Below are 16,450 nucleotides of genomic sequence, written 5' to 3'. Positions count from 1 at the left end.
AATGGCTACCTTGGGAACTTCCTGTGTCTGTGGGTCACGTGGACCACCCGGCATGCCTTGAAGGAGACCTCTTTGCTTGGTTGAAGTGCTTCAGACTGGCCAGGGCGGAGTCCTCTCCTAATCTGTAAGGAATCTCCCCCAGAGCCCACAACCAGGGCCTGAGAGTGAAAAACTCCTTGCACCAGCACCTGTGGCCTTTTCTGTCAGCAGTCACTTTCCCAGATCTTGATTAGCTGTGAGTCATGGCAACAGGGCGCTAAGCACTTTCCAGCCTGCCAAAAGCAATACTGTTATTATCTTGACTGTACTCTGCTCAGGGTATTCATGGTCTGGCTGTCCACTGTCCACACCTGGCTATCCACTGTCCACACCTGGCTGTCCACTGTCCACACCTGGCTGTCCACTGTCCACACCTGGCCCCCTCACAGTGCCCAGGGCACTGTGCTCCCTGCCTTTCCTAACCAAGTCATCCGGGCCTTAGGCTGCAAGGCAGAGCCCAACTAAGGAAGCTGGTGAGTCCATAGCGGTGGACATACCAAGCTTCAAGTCCAACAGACAAACTAAGGGGGCTGGGACTGGTCACCAGGTATCTTCCAGGTCACACCTGACTGTGTCCTCATTTCCGCCAGGGAACAGAGAGTGACTGGAGTCATGGTCTTCATCCTGACAGGCATCTCCGTCTTTCTGGCTCCTATCCTGAAGGTGAGGCTCTGCCTTGTCACTCATAAAGCCCAGGGGCCAGCGGCCGGCAGGGCATAGGAAAGGTGAGATGTGCCAGGCCACGGTGTATTTCCTCATCTGTCACTGGCTGTGATGTCACATGGTCTATTGGCCTGATTGCTATCATGTCTGCAGTGTTCTGTCATCTTTCTGGAGAACATTCTTCCCCAGGGAGGTCCACAGTGTTCTGTCCCTGCTTATTAATCACTGACTCCCAGAGCTGGGCCAGTCCACGCTGCCACGCTTGGGGGCCAGTCCACGCTGCCACGCTCGGGGCCAGTCCACGCTGCCACGCTTGGGGCCAGTCCACGCTGCCACGCTTGGGGCCAACCCACGCTGCCACACTTGGGGCCAGTCCACGCTGCTATGCTCGGGGCCAGTCCATGCTGCCACGGTTGGGGCCAGTCCACGCTGCCACGGTTGGGGCCAGTCCATGCTACCGTGCTTGGGGCCAGTCCACACTGCCATGCTTGGGGCCAGTCCACACTGCCATGCTTGGGGCCAGTCCACGCTGCCATGCTTGGGGCCAGTCCACACTGCCATGCTTGGGGCCAGTCCACGCTGCCATGCTTGGGGCCAGTCCACGCTGCCATGCTTGGGGCCAGTCCACACTGCCATGCTTGGGGCCAGTCTACACTGCCATGCTTGGGGCCAGTCTACACTGCCACAGTTGGGGCCAGTCCACACTGCCATGCTTGGGGCCAGTCCACGCTGCCACAGTTGGGGCCAGTCCACACTGCCATGCTTGGGGCCAGTCCACGCTGCCATGCTTGGGGCCAGTCCACGCTGCCATGCTTGGGGCCAGTCCACACTGCCATGCTTGGGGCCAGCCCACGCTGCCACGGTTGGGGCCAGTCCACGCTGCCATGCTTGGGGCCAGTCCACACTGCCATGCTTGGGGCTCACTCCAGATCTTCTTACTTTGCCCGTTTTTCTGGATGTAAACCTTGCAAATGGGAACCCACAAGCTCTTCTACAAGCACGTCTCCACTTTTCTGTCTTATGTACCTTGGACACATGAGTGACTTTTCCCAGAAGCTCAAAACTCCTCTTGCTGCTGTCCCAACGGCTAGAGGACACTATAGCAGGGCTGCATCCGAGGCTGTGTCCCTTAGGAGATTCACTTTCCAGTCAGGAATCGCGTGGTCCTGACGGGTCTCACCACTCTCTGCTCTTCACCACATTCATGGTCCTTTTCCTTCAGTCAATACCCACATAAGACTTTCCTTCATCTCTCTCTCTCTCTCTCTCTCTCTCTCTCTCTCTATGTGTGTGTGTGTGTGTGTGTGTGTGTGTGTGTGTGTGTGTGTGTAGACTACTCATGGGAAGCCAAAAAAGTATCAGATTCTCCTGGACTCTCGGGAGGTTGTGAGACACCCAACATGGGTGCTGAGAATTGAACCCTGGTTCCCTGCAAGAGCAGTATGTGGTTCTGACCCCTGAGCCATCTCTCTGGTTTCTCTACCTTCTGTTTGTTTGTTTTTGTTTTTTGAGACAGGGTTTCTCTGTGTAGCCTTGACTGTCCTGGAGTCACTTTGTAGACCAGGCTGGCCTTGAACTCACATCAATCTGCCTGCCTCTGTCTCCCAAGTGCTGGGGTTAAAGGTGTGTGCCACCACTGCCCGGTCTTTTTTTTTTTTTTTTTTTTTTTGGGTCTTTTTTGAGATAGGGTCTCTCACTGAACCTGGAGCACACAAATCTGACTAGGCTGGCCTGCAAGCAAGCCCAATGGTTTCTCTCATCTCTACTGTCACAGTGCTGGGATAGCAAATATGCACCTCTGCACTTGGCCCTTTCACTTGGATCCTGGGGGTTAAACTCGGGACCTTGTGTTTGGCGCGGCAGCACTTTGCTGACCGAGCCATCTCTGCAGCCCAAGACTTTCCTTTCTATTCAGCTTAGTTCCCTTTTGCAGCCGTTCCCTTCCCCTACCTTTCAGTCTCTTAAAACCAGCTGATTCTGAGGTGACCTTGCAAAGAGCAGAGTGAACAGCCAGATGCACCTGTCTCGCTCACTATGACAGGTGTTTCTGGCTTGAAAATAGATGCTGGGCACAGCTGACTAGTAGACGCCGTGCAGCCGGGTCCTTCCACAGACTGTCTCCATTGTGTATAGAATGGGTCACACATTGGGAAGGAGTTTTCTGTTCATTTGAAAGTGTGGAGAGCAGGGACTGACTCTGACCTGAACTCTGGTGCCCCATATTTGACCACCTCCCCTTGGTGGGGAGGCCTGGTGGCCCTCAGAGAAAGAATAAGCAGGCTACCAAGATGAGACTTGATAGCCTATGACCATATAGTGGGGGAGGAGGTCCCCCTCAGTTATAGACCTAGGGGAGGGGAATAGGGTGAAAGCGGGAGGGAGGGAGGGAGGAATGGGAGGATGCAAATGATAGGATAACAACTGAGTTGTAATCTGAATAAATTAATAAAATTAAAATTAAAAAAAGAAAAAGAAAGTGGCTGTTTGCAGATTGGTGAGATAGTTAAGCAGGTAAAAGTGCCTGTTGCTGAACTGCCGGTCTAGTTGGATCCCCTGGACCATATGATGGAAGGAGAGAACCAACTCCCAACAGCTGTCCCCCGGCCTTCATATGTGCTCAGTGACCTGCACACATGAACACACACACACACACACACACACCAAGCAATCTATCAATCCATAAATGGAAAAAATGAATCGAGGCTGGAGAGAGACTGCTCAGTGGTCAAGAACACTGGTAGCTCTCGCAGAGAACCTGGGTTTGGGTCCCAGCACCACACATCGGGTCACAGTCATCTGCAAGAGGGTCTGACGCCCTCTTCTAGCCTCAGTGGGCACCAGGCACACAGGTTATGCACATGCATGCATGCAGGCAGGCAAAAAACACTCATACACACAAAATAAAAATAAATCTTTTTAAATGAGTATGTTATGCTTTAAAATTAATTCAATGAATACAAGTAAAATAAGGTTTAAAAAAACAGACCTGTAATTTGGGAAAATGAAGCAAAGAGTCACGAGTTCAAGGCCAGCATGTGCTACAGAATGAGTTCTGTGCTGGTGTAGGCACAAAAATAAAATAAAAAGTGCTGCAGTGAAAACTAGGGGAACAGCACAGTGATAGAATGCCTGCCTAGCACATTTGCGGCCTGGGGTCAGCTGTGGTAGAATGCTCACCTAGCATATGCGAGGCCTGGGGCAGTCACAAGCAATCCAAGAAGCACTTTAATGGTCTCAGGGACGAAACTTGAGGTCTCGTGAACGCTGAACAGTGCTCTGAAGCTGGGCTGTAGCTCTGGACCATAGAACCACTTTCAGTGCGTGCGTGTGTGTGTGTGTGTGTGTGTGTGTGTGTGTGTGTGTGTAAGTATGTGTTTTGAACATATGTGGAGATCAGAACACAGCTTGTAGGGATTGCTTCTCTTGACACCTTGTGTGTCCGGGCACTGGACTTCTGTTGTCAGGCTTGGCAGTCATTGGTAGACTTAACTTACCCAGCATCTCTCTGACCCAAAATTGTATTTTAAACCTCCAGGGAATATTCTTATAAAACTGTTTCCAGAAAACCATCATGTTTCAGGCCTAATTCTGTTTGACAAGTGTTTGTGTCAAAAAAGCCACTATCCCCCGGTGACAATCTCAGGCTCAGCCATCCAGTCATCCCACACAAGCGTTTTCTGTGCGTTTGAATTGAGCACACAATTGAGCTAGAAAATTCTACTATGGTCTCTATCCTTTTGTTCTGTTTACAATGTGATCAGTCCTTTTATGGGCACATTTATTACATCCTGCATATAACGACCAGTCTTTTATGCTCACACTTGTGACATTCGATTTTGCGCTTAACATTGTCTATGTCTAGTCTAGGGCCCACAGCAGTGGAAAGAAAATAATTGAAATGAGGGTGGCACAGTTGTGAACCCCACTCTGGTGAGGAACTGGGCAAACCATAGGCTTTCTGGCTTGAGCATATCAAGGTATACACCTTCCTGTAAATAAAGGCTTCAGGGGCTGTAGAGATGGCTCGGCAGCTAAGAGATCTTGCCGCTCTTCCCAAGGATTTGACTTTGGTACCCAACTCCCACATCAGGCAACTCATAACCACCTGTAACTCCAATTCCAGAAGATCCAACCCCTCTTCTGGCCTCACATGACATACACACACACACACACACACACACAAAAAGGATTTCAAAAGTATTATGTCCTTTGCAGCCAGTGCTGAACGACAGCATCTCTCACAAGAGTTGCAAACCCAGGGCAGGAGAAAGTGTTACCCCAAGAAACAGAAGCGTGGGGTGGGGTGCTGCTGAAACGGGGCCCTGCCGTGCACACGCAGTCCAACCATGAGGAGGTAACGAGGAACGCGCTGCCCTGATGCTGAGTGTCAGGAGCCTCCCAGGGCTCTGGCTGCTGTGTTTTCAAAGTTTTCGGGTGGTAGCTCAGCTGGTAGAGTGCTTGCTGAGCACGCGTGAGTCCGTGGGTCCCACTCTTGTTCCTGTTCCGTGCCAGCATTGCATAACCCAGGCACTGTCTAATACCTAGTGGTGCATGCCTCTTTGTCTTCTTTATTTTTGATTAGTTTTTTTTTAAAAAGATTTGTTTTATTAGCTGGGCGCAGTGGCACACACCTGTAATCCCAGCACTCTGAGAGGCATAGGCAGGAGCATCAGTGTGAGTTGGAGGCCAGCCTGGTCTACAAACTGAGTCCAGGACAGCCAAGGCTGCACAGAGAAATGCTGCCTTGAAAACCCAAGTGTGGGGGTGGGGGTGGGGAAGGAAGAAAAAGGGAAAACGATTTGTTCTATTTTTACTTTTGGGTATGCGTATATGTCTGTGTGAGTGTCTGCCATATTTGTTTGGGTGCCACCAGAAGCCGGAGGAGGACACTGGGCCACCCTGAGCTGGAATTATAGGCAGCTGTGAGCCACCCAACGTGAGTGCTGAGAGCAGAGCTCTCGGGTGTTAGGACTGCAAAGATGAGCTGCCGCGCCAGCCTGTGATTATGCTTTATTTAAGATTTTCTTTCAGTTGCTCCTGTACTTTGGAGTGCAGTTTGCCCAGTGCTAACCTCTTGGCTTTGTATGTTGTTTTGTAATGAGGACATTTTTCACAAGCCATGCGTTAACAGGAAGATTCAAGGTTCATCTAACTTCTTAATTTTTAGCTCAAATGCCTTGGCATTGAAGTCTACACCGTCTAGATCCAAATCTTTCTCAAGTGCTTAAACATTGAGCAGCCTAACTTAAAACAGATTGCTTGCTTGGATGTCTTTTTGTTTGTTTGTTTGTTTGCTTGCTTGCTTGCTTTTGTGTTTTGAGACAGGGTTCCTCTTCGTAGCCTTGAGTGTCCTGGACTCACTTTGTAGACCAGGCTGGCCTCGAACTCACAGAGATCCGTCTACATCTGCCTCCCTGAGTGCTGGGATTAAAGGCATGCGCCACCTCACCCAGACTTCCTCGGATGTCTTTAACGCTCTTTTTCTTTTAAACATTTATTTTACTTTTTAAAACTATGTGCGTGTGTGTCTGTGTGTGGATATCTGCACACGAATGCGGGTGTCTGTGGAGGCAGGAAGAGGGCATGAGATCCCCTGGAGCTGCAGTTTCAGGTGGTTGTGAGCCGCCTGATGTGGGTGCTGGTGCTCCTAACTGCTGAGCATCCGCCCGCTCCAGCCCCTGTCTCAACATTCTTCGACGGCACCTGCAAGCTAGGCAGCCCGTATTGCTATCGAACTTTGTGCTTGCCAAAGTATTCTCCTGGGACCACCCAAGAGCAAGGCAGGCTCAGCCTTGGTTCAGGCAGTGAGTACAGGCACAGAGAAAGGAAAAAAAAAAAAAAAAAGAACAGAGATGCAGCCTAGACAGGAGTCGGAAAGAAGGCTTTTGAAGATTTGGGATGATGATTGTGAGATAGTGTAAACGATATGGCTCTATTTTTGAAAAAGCAAGCTAACTGTTGCCCTTGTTTGCAAGGGAGGGTGCTCACTAAATCCTCGGTGGCGAGCGGTGACCCGTGCGCCTTACTTTTTATAATGCTGTCTGTAGCATGCGTCTTCCGTTCCTCCCTCGTGCTCAGCTCCCCAAGGGTCCCAGCCCCTTCAGGGAGTCAGCTGAGGCAGAAGTGGGGAGGGTCTGGTGGGACTCAGTAGTGCTCACTCTGTGGGGCTCTTCCTCCTCTTCCTGGAAGGAATAACCCACATCACATAGGCTCTGAGTGGCTGGGAGAGCAGCCGCAGGCTGGCCAGACCACCTGCGCTGGACCAGTGCTGTCCCACTCTCATGGGGCCCCCTCACGTCCTCTGGCTCCAGATCTGCTCTTGGACCCTTGCCTCCTTCTAAGTCCGGCTTTCCATCACTCTCTGTGGTTGGCTAACACCCCTGTCCATCACCGGATAGCAAGGAGCTCCCGCAGCCCACACCTCTGCTTTCATTTCAGTACATCCCCATGCCAGTGCTCTACGGCGTCTTCCTGTACATGGGCGTGGCCTCCCTGAATGGCATCCAGGTAAGGTTGTATCCTCCCCAGGCTAATACGACCTAGAGTCGGAACTTCATGCCTAGTCATGCGCGACCAAGATTCTAAATGCTTTCTGTCCCAGTTCCATAAGAAAATAATGATAATGATGCTATTTCCATTGACCGTACCAACAAAATGACTGTACCAGGTACTTGACAGGTATCATATGTTCTGTGTGACCCCCCCCCATCCCCATTTTACAGGTGGAGAAGCTGAGGCTGAGAATTTAAAGGCCAGGTCGAGCCAACTCTGATGAACCTTCCCGCCCCCCTTCCCTAAAGCTGTTCTACCAAAGAAAAGATTTCGTTTTGTTATGATTCGCCACGAGCCCAGGGCCTCGGGCAGTGTGTGCTACCGTTAAAAGTTGCTTTGCTCTTGCCAGGCGTGGTGGCGCACGCCTTTAATCCCAGCACTTGGGAGGCAGAGGCAGGCGGATCGCTGTGAGTTCGAGGCCAGCCTGGTCTACAAAGTGAGTCCAGGACAGCCAAGGCTACACAGAAAGACTCTGTCTCGAAAAACCAAAAAAAAAAAAGTTGCTTTGCTCTTAACTATGGACCATGTTCACGTTCCTTAGAGACTATCCCCAGGCTGTTTCCTACATCCAGTGCTCAGGGCCCCTTCCCTGTTATACATGCCTAGGTACCACTAGTCTGTCATAGGCCCCGTTAGGAGCCCCCTCTCCGAGACCCCACCAGGCCATCACTTCCCCTATCCTATAGCCCAGTAGGCCTTTGGCCCTGGAGACTGAGCTCCCGGTTGAGTCCTGTGCCATATTCTTGCCAGTTCTGGGAACGCTGTAAGCTCTTCCTCATGCCAGCCAAGCACCAGCCGGACCACGCCTTCCTGCGCCACGTGCCCCTCCGCCGGATCCACCTGTTCACCCTGGTGCAGATCCTCTGCCTGGCACTGCTCTGGACCCTCAAGTCATCCGTAGCTGCTATCATCTTCCCCGTCATGGTGAGGAGGGGGAGCGGGGCCTCTTTGGTGCTCGGCAGTGCCCGCCAGGAGGTTCAGGGCCAGCGAGCAGGGAAGCGTGCCAGAGTAACAGCACCCTGTAGGGACAGCCCATATGCTGAGGTCGAGGCAAAAAGTCACCCAGCCTCCCCTGGTGGGCAGGTGGGAGGGGGGCGGGACTGGAAAAGCCGGACAAAGCAGAAAACCAAAGCCCCCAGTGTTGAAATCGAAGTATGGTAGTAAAGTTTTCACTGGGCAAAACGACTGTGTTAGAAAAGATAAATGGTTCATGAGGGGACAGAAACCATCCTCATAGATTCAAGAACTTAAGAATATATACTGGGGCCGGGTGGTGGTGGCACACGCCTTTAATCCCAGCACTCGGGAGGCAGAGGCAGGTAGATCGTTGCGAGTTCGAGGCCAGCCTGGTCTACAAAGTGAGTCCAGGACATCCAAGGCTACACAGAGAAATCCTGTCTCAAAAAACCAAAAAAAAAAAAAAAAAAAAAAAAAAAAAAGAATGTTCCCAGGTGGCACCGGCCAGTAGTCCTGGCACTAGGGATGCTGAGATCTGTAGAGCTTGCTGGGTAGTTAGTCTTGGGGACACCAAAATGGCTACAGAGACCACAAATGGCCCCTGACCTCAGCCAACTTGGGAGAAAACACAAACTCACGGTTTTCTCCGAGCTCCCACGAAGCTTCAACCTTTCTGCCCATCTTCCCACCCCAGATCTTGGGCCTTATCATTGTTCGAAGGCTCCTGGACTTGGTTTTCTCCCAGCATGACCTGGCCTGGATTGACAACATCCTCCCGGAGACAGACAAAAAGAAGAAAAGAAGGAAAGGGGTCCATGAAAACACTGATGAGGAGGTGGGGATGGTGAGCAGCCTGGGCTGAGGGCAGAGACGGAAGGGGGTTCTCAGCGTCTGCCAGGGTGAGGGGTGGCCTTTCGCGTGGATGGCAGCAGCACCTGGATTCCGGGTGGGTGGCCCTGGGAACGAGCTTGGCTTGGGTCTACAAGATGGGGTCTTAGGGATAGACATGGGAGAAACATGTGTCTTCACTGAAAACAGAATGATCACCCGGTTGCTCTGTCTGCACCTCTCCTCTGCATCCCAGCCCTAAAATACTCTGGGAACCGAGAGTCAAGGAGATAGTCCACACCGTCCAGTAAGCATCAAAAGATCAGGCAGGAAGAGTTTCTGATTCAAACACTCATTACCAATGATGACAACTCCTCCCCGGAGGGAACAAAACTTCCCAAGATGGATACATAGCCAACTGTCTAAGAGAATTAAGAACACCCATTCCTACTGTGTCCCTGCCGTCTCCTGAGGCCGTGCCCAGTTCCCAGTCCCCCCTCGCCCCCACCCCACCCTGATTTGACTCACACCCATAACCTTCATCTACCCTCATGTAGGGATCTCGCTCTTTGCAAATGACAACTGTTCGCAGGCAGATCCTTGCCAACCGGTGAGCAGTGTGGAAACCAGCCTTCCCCATCCTTAACTGCTGTCTTCTTTCAGGAGGAGAGAGCTCTCAGATTTATTTCATGTGCTTTGACAGAGGAGGAGCGTTCTGGGGCCGAGGCGATAGCTTAGTTGGTAGGGCGTTTGCCTAACATGCATGAAGCTCTGGGCTCCGTTGCTAGCACCTTATAAACCAGGCATGGTCATGCACACCTGCCATCCCAACGCGAGCGATGCCCTTGAATTTCTGACCCTCTTGTCTCCACCCACTGCAACCGTACCTGGCACAGAGAGATGGCATCTCTGTTGATCTTGGGTGCTGAGACCCCGCATCAGCACCCCAATTCAAGGGCATCCCCAGGCATATAGTGAGTTTGGGGTCAGCCTATGGAGGAAGGAAGGAGGGAAGGAGGGAGGGAGGAAAGGAGGGTTAGAGCCCAAGTGTCTTAATTTTAGGATTTATTATTTTTAATTAAGTATGCATGTGTTAGGGTGTATGTATGTGGCCATGTACATGCGAGTGCAAGTGACTGCATGTATGTCTATATGAGGGTGTTGGATCCCCTGGAACTGGAGTTACAGACAGTTGTGAGCTGCCATGTGGGTGCTGGGAATTGAACCTGGGTCCTCTAGAAGAACAACCAATGCTCTTAGCCCCTGAGCCATCTCTCCAGCCCCTCACTGCCTTTTAAAGACAAATGCTATTTCTTTGGTTTCTTCAGTAAACATCTGAGTAACTCCCATGTGACAGGAATTAATCCAGGTCTGAGGTAAAACATTTATGCATTTTACAATTCATATACTCAGTGGAAGAATGAGGTTCAGGCCACATAAACCTTTTTTATGAGTGTCTTTATGGCAATGCCGCTACAGTGTGAGTCACTCACAGCAACTGCTTACACTGCAGATTAAACTCTTCGGGAAGACGTTCCTGGCTGAATTCCTTCCTGTCTCCTGGGCACTAGCACAGTGGGGTAACTGTGTCATGGTGTCTTGGTGGGCCTGAGTGTTTGCCTCAGCCCTCACTTCTTGGTCTGAGCGGAAAGAAAATGGTGGCTCAAACACTGTGTATGCATCTTCTGTCTCAATGAGGTGTTGTGTTGGTGTTTATCTGCTTTCCCACTGTTTTTCTCCAGCCCCAGTTCCTCCCTCCCTCAGTTATAACGATCCCCATGGAAAGTGTTCCATCTGACCCCCAAAACGGTATCCACTGCATTGCCAGTAAGTAAAGGACTTCTGTCTGTCTCTCTCCCTGCCTGCTCACCACTGATCTTCCATCTACTCCCCTAATGGACTCCCCCTTGTAACTCAGTGGTCTAATTGCTTTAGATGCCAAGGATTCCTGTGCCAGGGAGAAAGAAATATGACTTTTGCCATGAGCATAGGAACTCAACCATATAGAGATGCTACCCCCCAAAAGGGCTTCCTCTAAATCTTCACTTTAGACAAACCCCCATTCCCAATTTTCCTTAGGCTCTGCTGGTCTTTCCTTTCCTTTAGAACACATCTGTCCAAAAGTGGCCCCTGAGCCTCCCACATTTTCCTGGGGTTGTGATGCCTGAGAGCTCCAGGCAGGGCTAAGCCGTCCATATTAGAAAGACAGCCATGTGGTTGACCCCCAGCCCTGAGATTAAGCTGTGATGTTGTGAAAGCCACAGGCACCTGCCAGGTGACACAGAGGTTGTTTGGAAAGGATCGGCTTTTGCTCGTTGAAGACCTTTCTAGACCTTTCGTATCCTCTAATCCAACCCCAGGGATAGACAGTCCAACCTGTGCTTGCAATCTTCTGCAAGATGCAGTGGATCCCTGGTCCCGAGGCTCCTGTCACAGGACTTGTCACTTTCCTCAAAGACAGGTCGGGTGTGGGTGGCCGGTACATCCTGCCAGCACCCTCAGGGGACCCTCGAGGACTCTCCATCATAGCACAAGGTCACTTGAGGTTCCTTCCTCTGCCGCCCCACTTTCTGTCAACCTCTGTATGCCTTCCCCGTCCTCCTTCCTTGTTTACCAGCTAGGAGCCAGCCCCCTGTATGAGGGATTGAGCCGGAAGCCACCCATCTCTGTGAGACCCCAGTGTTCCTCCTGTGTAGTGTGCACTACAAGGTTGGAGGGGCAGGAAATAAGGATGGTGAGGAGGTTCCGGAGACCTAAAATGTCCCCCTGTACCCTGCTGGACCTGCTCACTGCTGGCATTTCTGTCTCCTTCCAGGAAAAAGATCTTCCAGTTGGAGTTACTCACTCTGACTCTTCCTTCAGTGGCTCAGAACTGGACCGAAGGTAAATGCTGAAGTTATTTCTATAAAACTGCATTTGTGTCTCAGTTTCTCCCCCAACCCGGCTATCACACAAATAATTGAGACGCCATTATATTATTTTAACAAGCTTCACAACATAAAATCTGAGAAGTTGTTACACTCTAAGCTAATTTGGTTTCCTCCCAAAGTACAGATACTTGTACTTTGTAGCTTTCCTGTTCCAGCGCCCCCACCCCTCTCTCATGATGTCTCCTGGACTCCTCCCACCACTGGATCCCCTACTTCCTCCTCTAATTCCTCCCCCTAGCTGGGAGGAAGTCCAGCCCTATCTCTCCCCTGCTCAGAGATTGGTTGTAAGTTGCTTTATTGGCATATTAGGGGACAGTTGGAGAGCAGTGTTTACATAACATTGAAACAGGAGACTCTCAGAACAAGGATTACAACCAGATTTGTGGAGCCACAGAAATCAGCATTTGAATTACACAATAACCTTATGCCTACGGGTAAAAGCTGCTGGGGTACTTTTCTGTTTCATATGCACGGGTGCAGGCTTATTGATTGGGCCATGGAAGACTCATCCATGCATACACTCATAAAGGAATGACTCTTTCCCCCAGCAGCCATAAACTGCATGCAGCTTCTCAGTTAAGGGTGGGTCCTCGTGTTACGTACACCCTTGCATGTCAGACACGAGACTAGGCAGAATAGCTGAAGACTTAGAGGCCCAGGTGATGAGCAGTCTGGTTGCGGCAATCAAGTAATAAATGTGTGTTCTCATTGACATGAACCTGGCTTCAGTGCACAGAGGAATTCAACTTTAAAAAAGGAACATACTGCAAAATGTTGCATAGAAGACTGAAAGTAAACACAGGATGAAGAAACCAGCATAGACTACAGTGAAAGCGTAGCTTGATTATCCGTTTCTGAAAGCTTGGGTAGATCTATGCACAGGATCAAAACACAAGGTACTCTAAGGAATAAAAACAACAGTGGGGTTAGTTTGACCACAGGTCAGAAAAAGCACTAAGGAAAGCTGACTAGAAAGTAAAAATTAAGCAGAGATAGGAACATTTGGGGAAAGAACTAGGGAGGTCAACTCGTGGTTAGAGAGCTTGCCTAGCACGTGGAAAGCCCTGGTTTCAGTCCCCAGATGTTTATGATGTCAAGAATGGGGGTTCGTGTCTACAGTCCCAGCACTGAGGAAGCCGAGCCAGCAGGATCAAGAGCTCAAGGCCATCATTTGCTGTGGAGCAAGTTCAAGGCCAGCCTGGGTTATATGAGACCCTACCTCAGGAAAAAAAAATATTTAAGGTCCAGATGCCATGGGATGCCCTGGTTTCTTGATGAGATGCCATGGATGAGGAGAGTCTTGCATGCAGCAGGTCCTGGACATGGCTCAAGCTGCTTGGGTGTCACCCTGTTAGGGTGTGTGGGTGCCTGTAGGGGCCAGAGAGGACATCAGATCCCCCAAAACTGCTGTTACAGGTGGTTAGGAGCCACCAGCATGGGTGCAAGAACACCCTTCTGCAATGTCAAGTGCTCTTAACTACTGAGCCATCGCCCCCCAAATACATCTTTAAATTAATAAAACAAAGTTTATACTAAGTCAACCTTCTAACCACCTCATCTGCAGGCAAGGGCCTAGAACAAGATAGGGACTTAAAAAAAAAAAACTATTAAACTACCCAGAGCCACAGAACAAGTTCATAAATGCAAAGAATTTGGTTCACTAGAGATGGGGCTTGCCATATGCACTAGTGTTTCCCCAAATCTATGAGAGCAAATAGAAGCAAAGGCGTTCTCTCCAGAGAAGACAGAGCTCAGCGACCGGACCTGGCTGATCTAGATGAAGCCTCAGCGCTGGAGGGGCGGGGCTGAGAGGCGGAGGGGCGGGGCTGAGAGGCGGAGGGGCGGGGCTGAGAGGCGGAGGCTGGGGAGATGGACTGCAGGCTGGCAGCTTTCCCAGAGGACCCAAGTTTGGTTCTTAGCACCCACACGGCAGCTTAGAACCATTTCTAATTCCAGTTCTGGGTGATCTGAACCCGTCTTCTGGACTCCCAGGCACAAGGAGCACATATGGTATACAGACATACATGAAGGCAAACACTTACATACATAAGATAGTACGTTTTTAAAAGCCTTCCAGGCATGAGGTGCCCGTACTTGGAGTTACAAAGGGTCGTGCAGACAAGGGCACAGCACCATGTGTAAGAAGAAGCATAGGCACACGTAGAGGCCAGGAAGACCTGCCTGATGCCCAGTGGGCCAGAGCAGAGGAGGGAAGGCCAGAACAGGCGTGCGAACAGGCCTAAGGCAACATTTGGAAAGCACGCATACAGGGATTGATGGGCAATCAAACTGGGGAAGTGGGCAGTTCCAACCCAGCGGGCCCTGTGTGCCGTGCTGTGCAGTCTGGATGCTGTCCTCTGACCAACGAGAGCAGAACAGTCAGGTTTATGACTCAGGAAGTTGCCTTTGGCACCCATGGGAATAGGTTAAAACAGGCTGAGACCAGTTCAGTGACTGCAGCTGAAAGCCCAGGGGATAGAGGACACTTTGTTCTCTAGATGTACAGCTCATGCCTCTGTGAGAGGCAGAGACAGGGGGATCAAGAAGTCAAGGTTATTCTTAGCTACAAAGAAAGTTTGAGGCTACACAAGACCCTGTATCAAAAGACAAACAAACGGGCTGGAGAGATGGCTCAGTGGAAAGAGCGCTGGCCACTCTTCCGGAGAACCCAGGTTCAATTCCCAGCACCCACATGGCAACACACAATTGTCTGTAACTCCTGTTCCAGGGGATCCGACACCTTCACACAAACATACATTCAGTCAGAACACCAATGTACATAAAATAAAAAATAAAATGAATAAAAACCAAAACAACAAAAAAAAAGGCCAGCAAGATGACGTAGTAAGCAAAGGCACATGCCACCAAACCTGGTGACCTGAGTTCAGAGAAATAGTGAACCACGCCTTTAATCCAAGCAAGCATTTGGGAGGCAGTCTCTGCAAGTTCAAGGTTAACCTGGTCTACACAATGTGACCCTTCTGGAAAAACAAAATACAACATGATTGGAGTTTAATCCCTGGGACCCAAATGGTGGAAGAAGATAATCAATTCCTCCTGCATTGCCCTCCGACATCCATTCTTGTACCCCAAAACACCCATAAATAAATACATGCAATAGATCATTTTTCTGAGACAGAGTTTCACTTACATAGGTAACCCAGACTGGTCTTTAACTTCAATCCACCATTCTCTGCTTCCTGGCTTGTAAGAATTGTCTTTAAAAAAAGAAATAAAAAAGCTTGCATGTATGTGATGCACAGACATACATGCAAATGCCCACACACATAATATATATATATATATTTTTTTTTTTTTTGAGACAGGATTTCTCTGTGTAGCCTTGGCTGTCCTTGGACTCACTTTGTAGACCAGGCTGGCCTCGAACTCACAGCGATCCGCCCGCCTCTGCCTCCTGAGTGCTGGGATTACAGGTGTGCGCTACCACGCCCGTGTTTTTTTAAATTGACAGAATAGAGCTTTTCCATCCTAGCCCTGCTCTGTGGCTGGTAGCGAACACACCCGTGACTAGATAACTCATTCCTTCCTCCTGCTTTGTCCTATTCAGCATCACCTTGCACTTCAAAATCTCTTGCCCGGCGTCACCGGCTTTCAGCTACCCACGGAGTCCAGTCTTCACGGTGCCGCAGGTGAAGATAGAGATGGAGTCCGACCTCAACCTCACAGACGAGGAGGACTACGGGAGAGAGGTGGGGGTGCGCGGGGAGACCACCCTCTAGCACAGCGCTGCTCTTCGGGGCTGGGGGCAGGGTGAAGGCTGGCCCTGGCTTCATCTAGAGCATCTGGGTCAAGCTCTTTATATGTTTCCGTACCCACAGCCCGGGTAGACAGCTGGAGACCTTCCAGGGACATCCAGCATAGGCACAAAGCTCCCGCCCCCCCCCTTCCCTCTGCAGTTACTCAAATATCCAGAACAGAGCCCCAACACAGATACACCCCTTCTTCTGAAAAGAATAAAAATGGTTTCCCAAGTTTCAAGGAAGAGAAAGGGTCGGCGGTGGACTTGTATTTAAAATATATACCGATTTGGTATCTTCTATTTAAAATAAACACCAATTTAGTGTCTTTTAAAGGTCAGATTGAAGTCTAAATGACTTGAAGCCCTGAGTCTTCTGCAGGTTTGTGTGTTAGGAAAGAGTTGAGTCCTCTGTACAGTGAGCCTGGCTCTGTGGTGTGTCTGGGCCTTCCCCACACTGAGAAGCCAGCTATAAAATTATCAATGGGAGAACCTGTGTAGGGTTGGATTGTTTCTGTTCGAGACGGGTGCTCACTATGTACCCTCAGCGTCCCAAAAACTCCCTATGTAGCCCAGGCTGGCCTCAGAACTCAGATCTACCCATCTCTGAGATAAAAAGGCACGTGCCTCTTCACCTGCCTCTGAGTGGATTGTTTTGAAAAGGCAAAATAGTGCTTATTAACTGAACTCTTAAGCCACAGTAGGTCAACCAAATGACCTTTAA

The 16,450-nt window shown here is 50.2% G+C and overlaps 1 protein-coding gene across 9 annotated transcripts in view; it reads left to right on the top strand.

The window, feature by feature from the left end:
• The window catches only part of SLC4A5 (solute carrier family 4 member 5), a 69,968-nt gene extending 54,293 nt beyond the window's left edge, over nt 1–15,675 (top strand). For 7 of the 9 annotated variants that reach the window (XM_084766856.1, XM_084766863.1, XM_084766862.1 and 4 more), the window contains 7 exons: nt 630–702; nt 7,141–7,209; nt 8,005–8,178; nt 8,906–9,055; nt 10,782–10,866; nt 11,855–11,922; nt 15,538–15,675. In XM_084766856.1, coding sequence (XP_084622982.1) covers nt 630–702; nt 7,141–7,209; nt 8,005–8,178; nt 8,906–9,055; nt 10,782–10,866; nt 11,855–11,889 — 586 coding nt within the window. In that variant the 3' untranslated portion in view covers nt 11,890–11,922; nt 15,538–15,675. The remainder of the gene's footprint in view (nt 1–629; nt 703–7,140; nt 7,210–8,004; nt 8,179–8,905; nt 9,056–10,781; nt 10,867–11,854; nt 11,923–15,537) is intronic. The other 2 variants (XM_084766860.1, XM_084766861.1) reach the window with 1 other exon arrangement.
• Nucleotides 15,676–16,450: the final 775 nt, after the last annotated feature.

Source organism: Acomys minous (assembly GCF_964271855.1).
Source record: "Acomys minous genome assembly, chromosome: 17".
Classification (NCBI taxonomy): domain Eukaryota; kingdom Metazoa; phylum Chordata; class Mammalia; order Rodentia; family Muridae; genus Acomys; species Acomys minous.
This window is presented reverse-complemented; position numbering and strand designations above follow the sequence as displayed.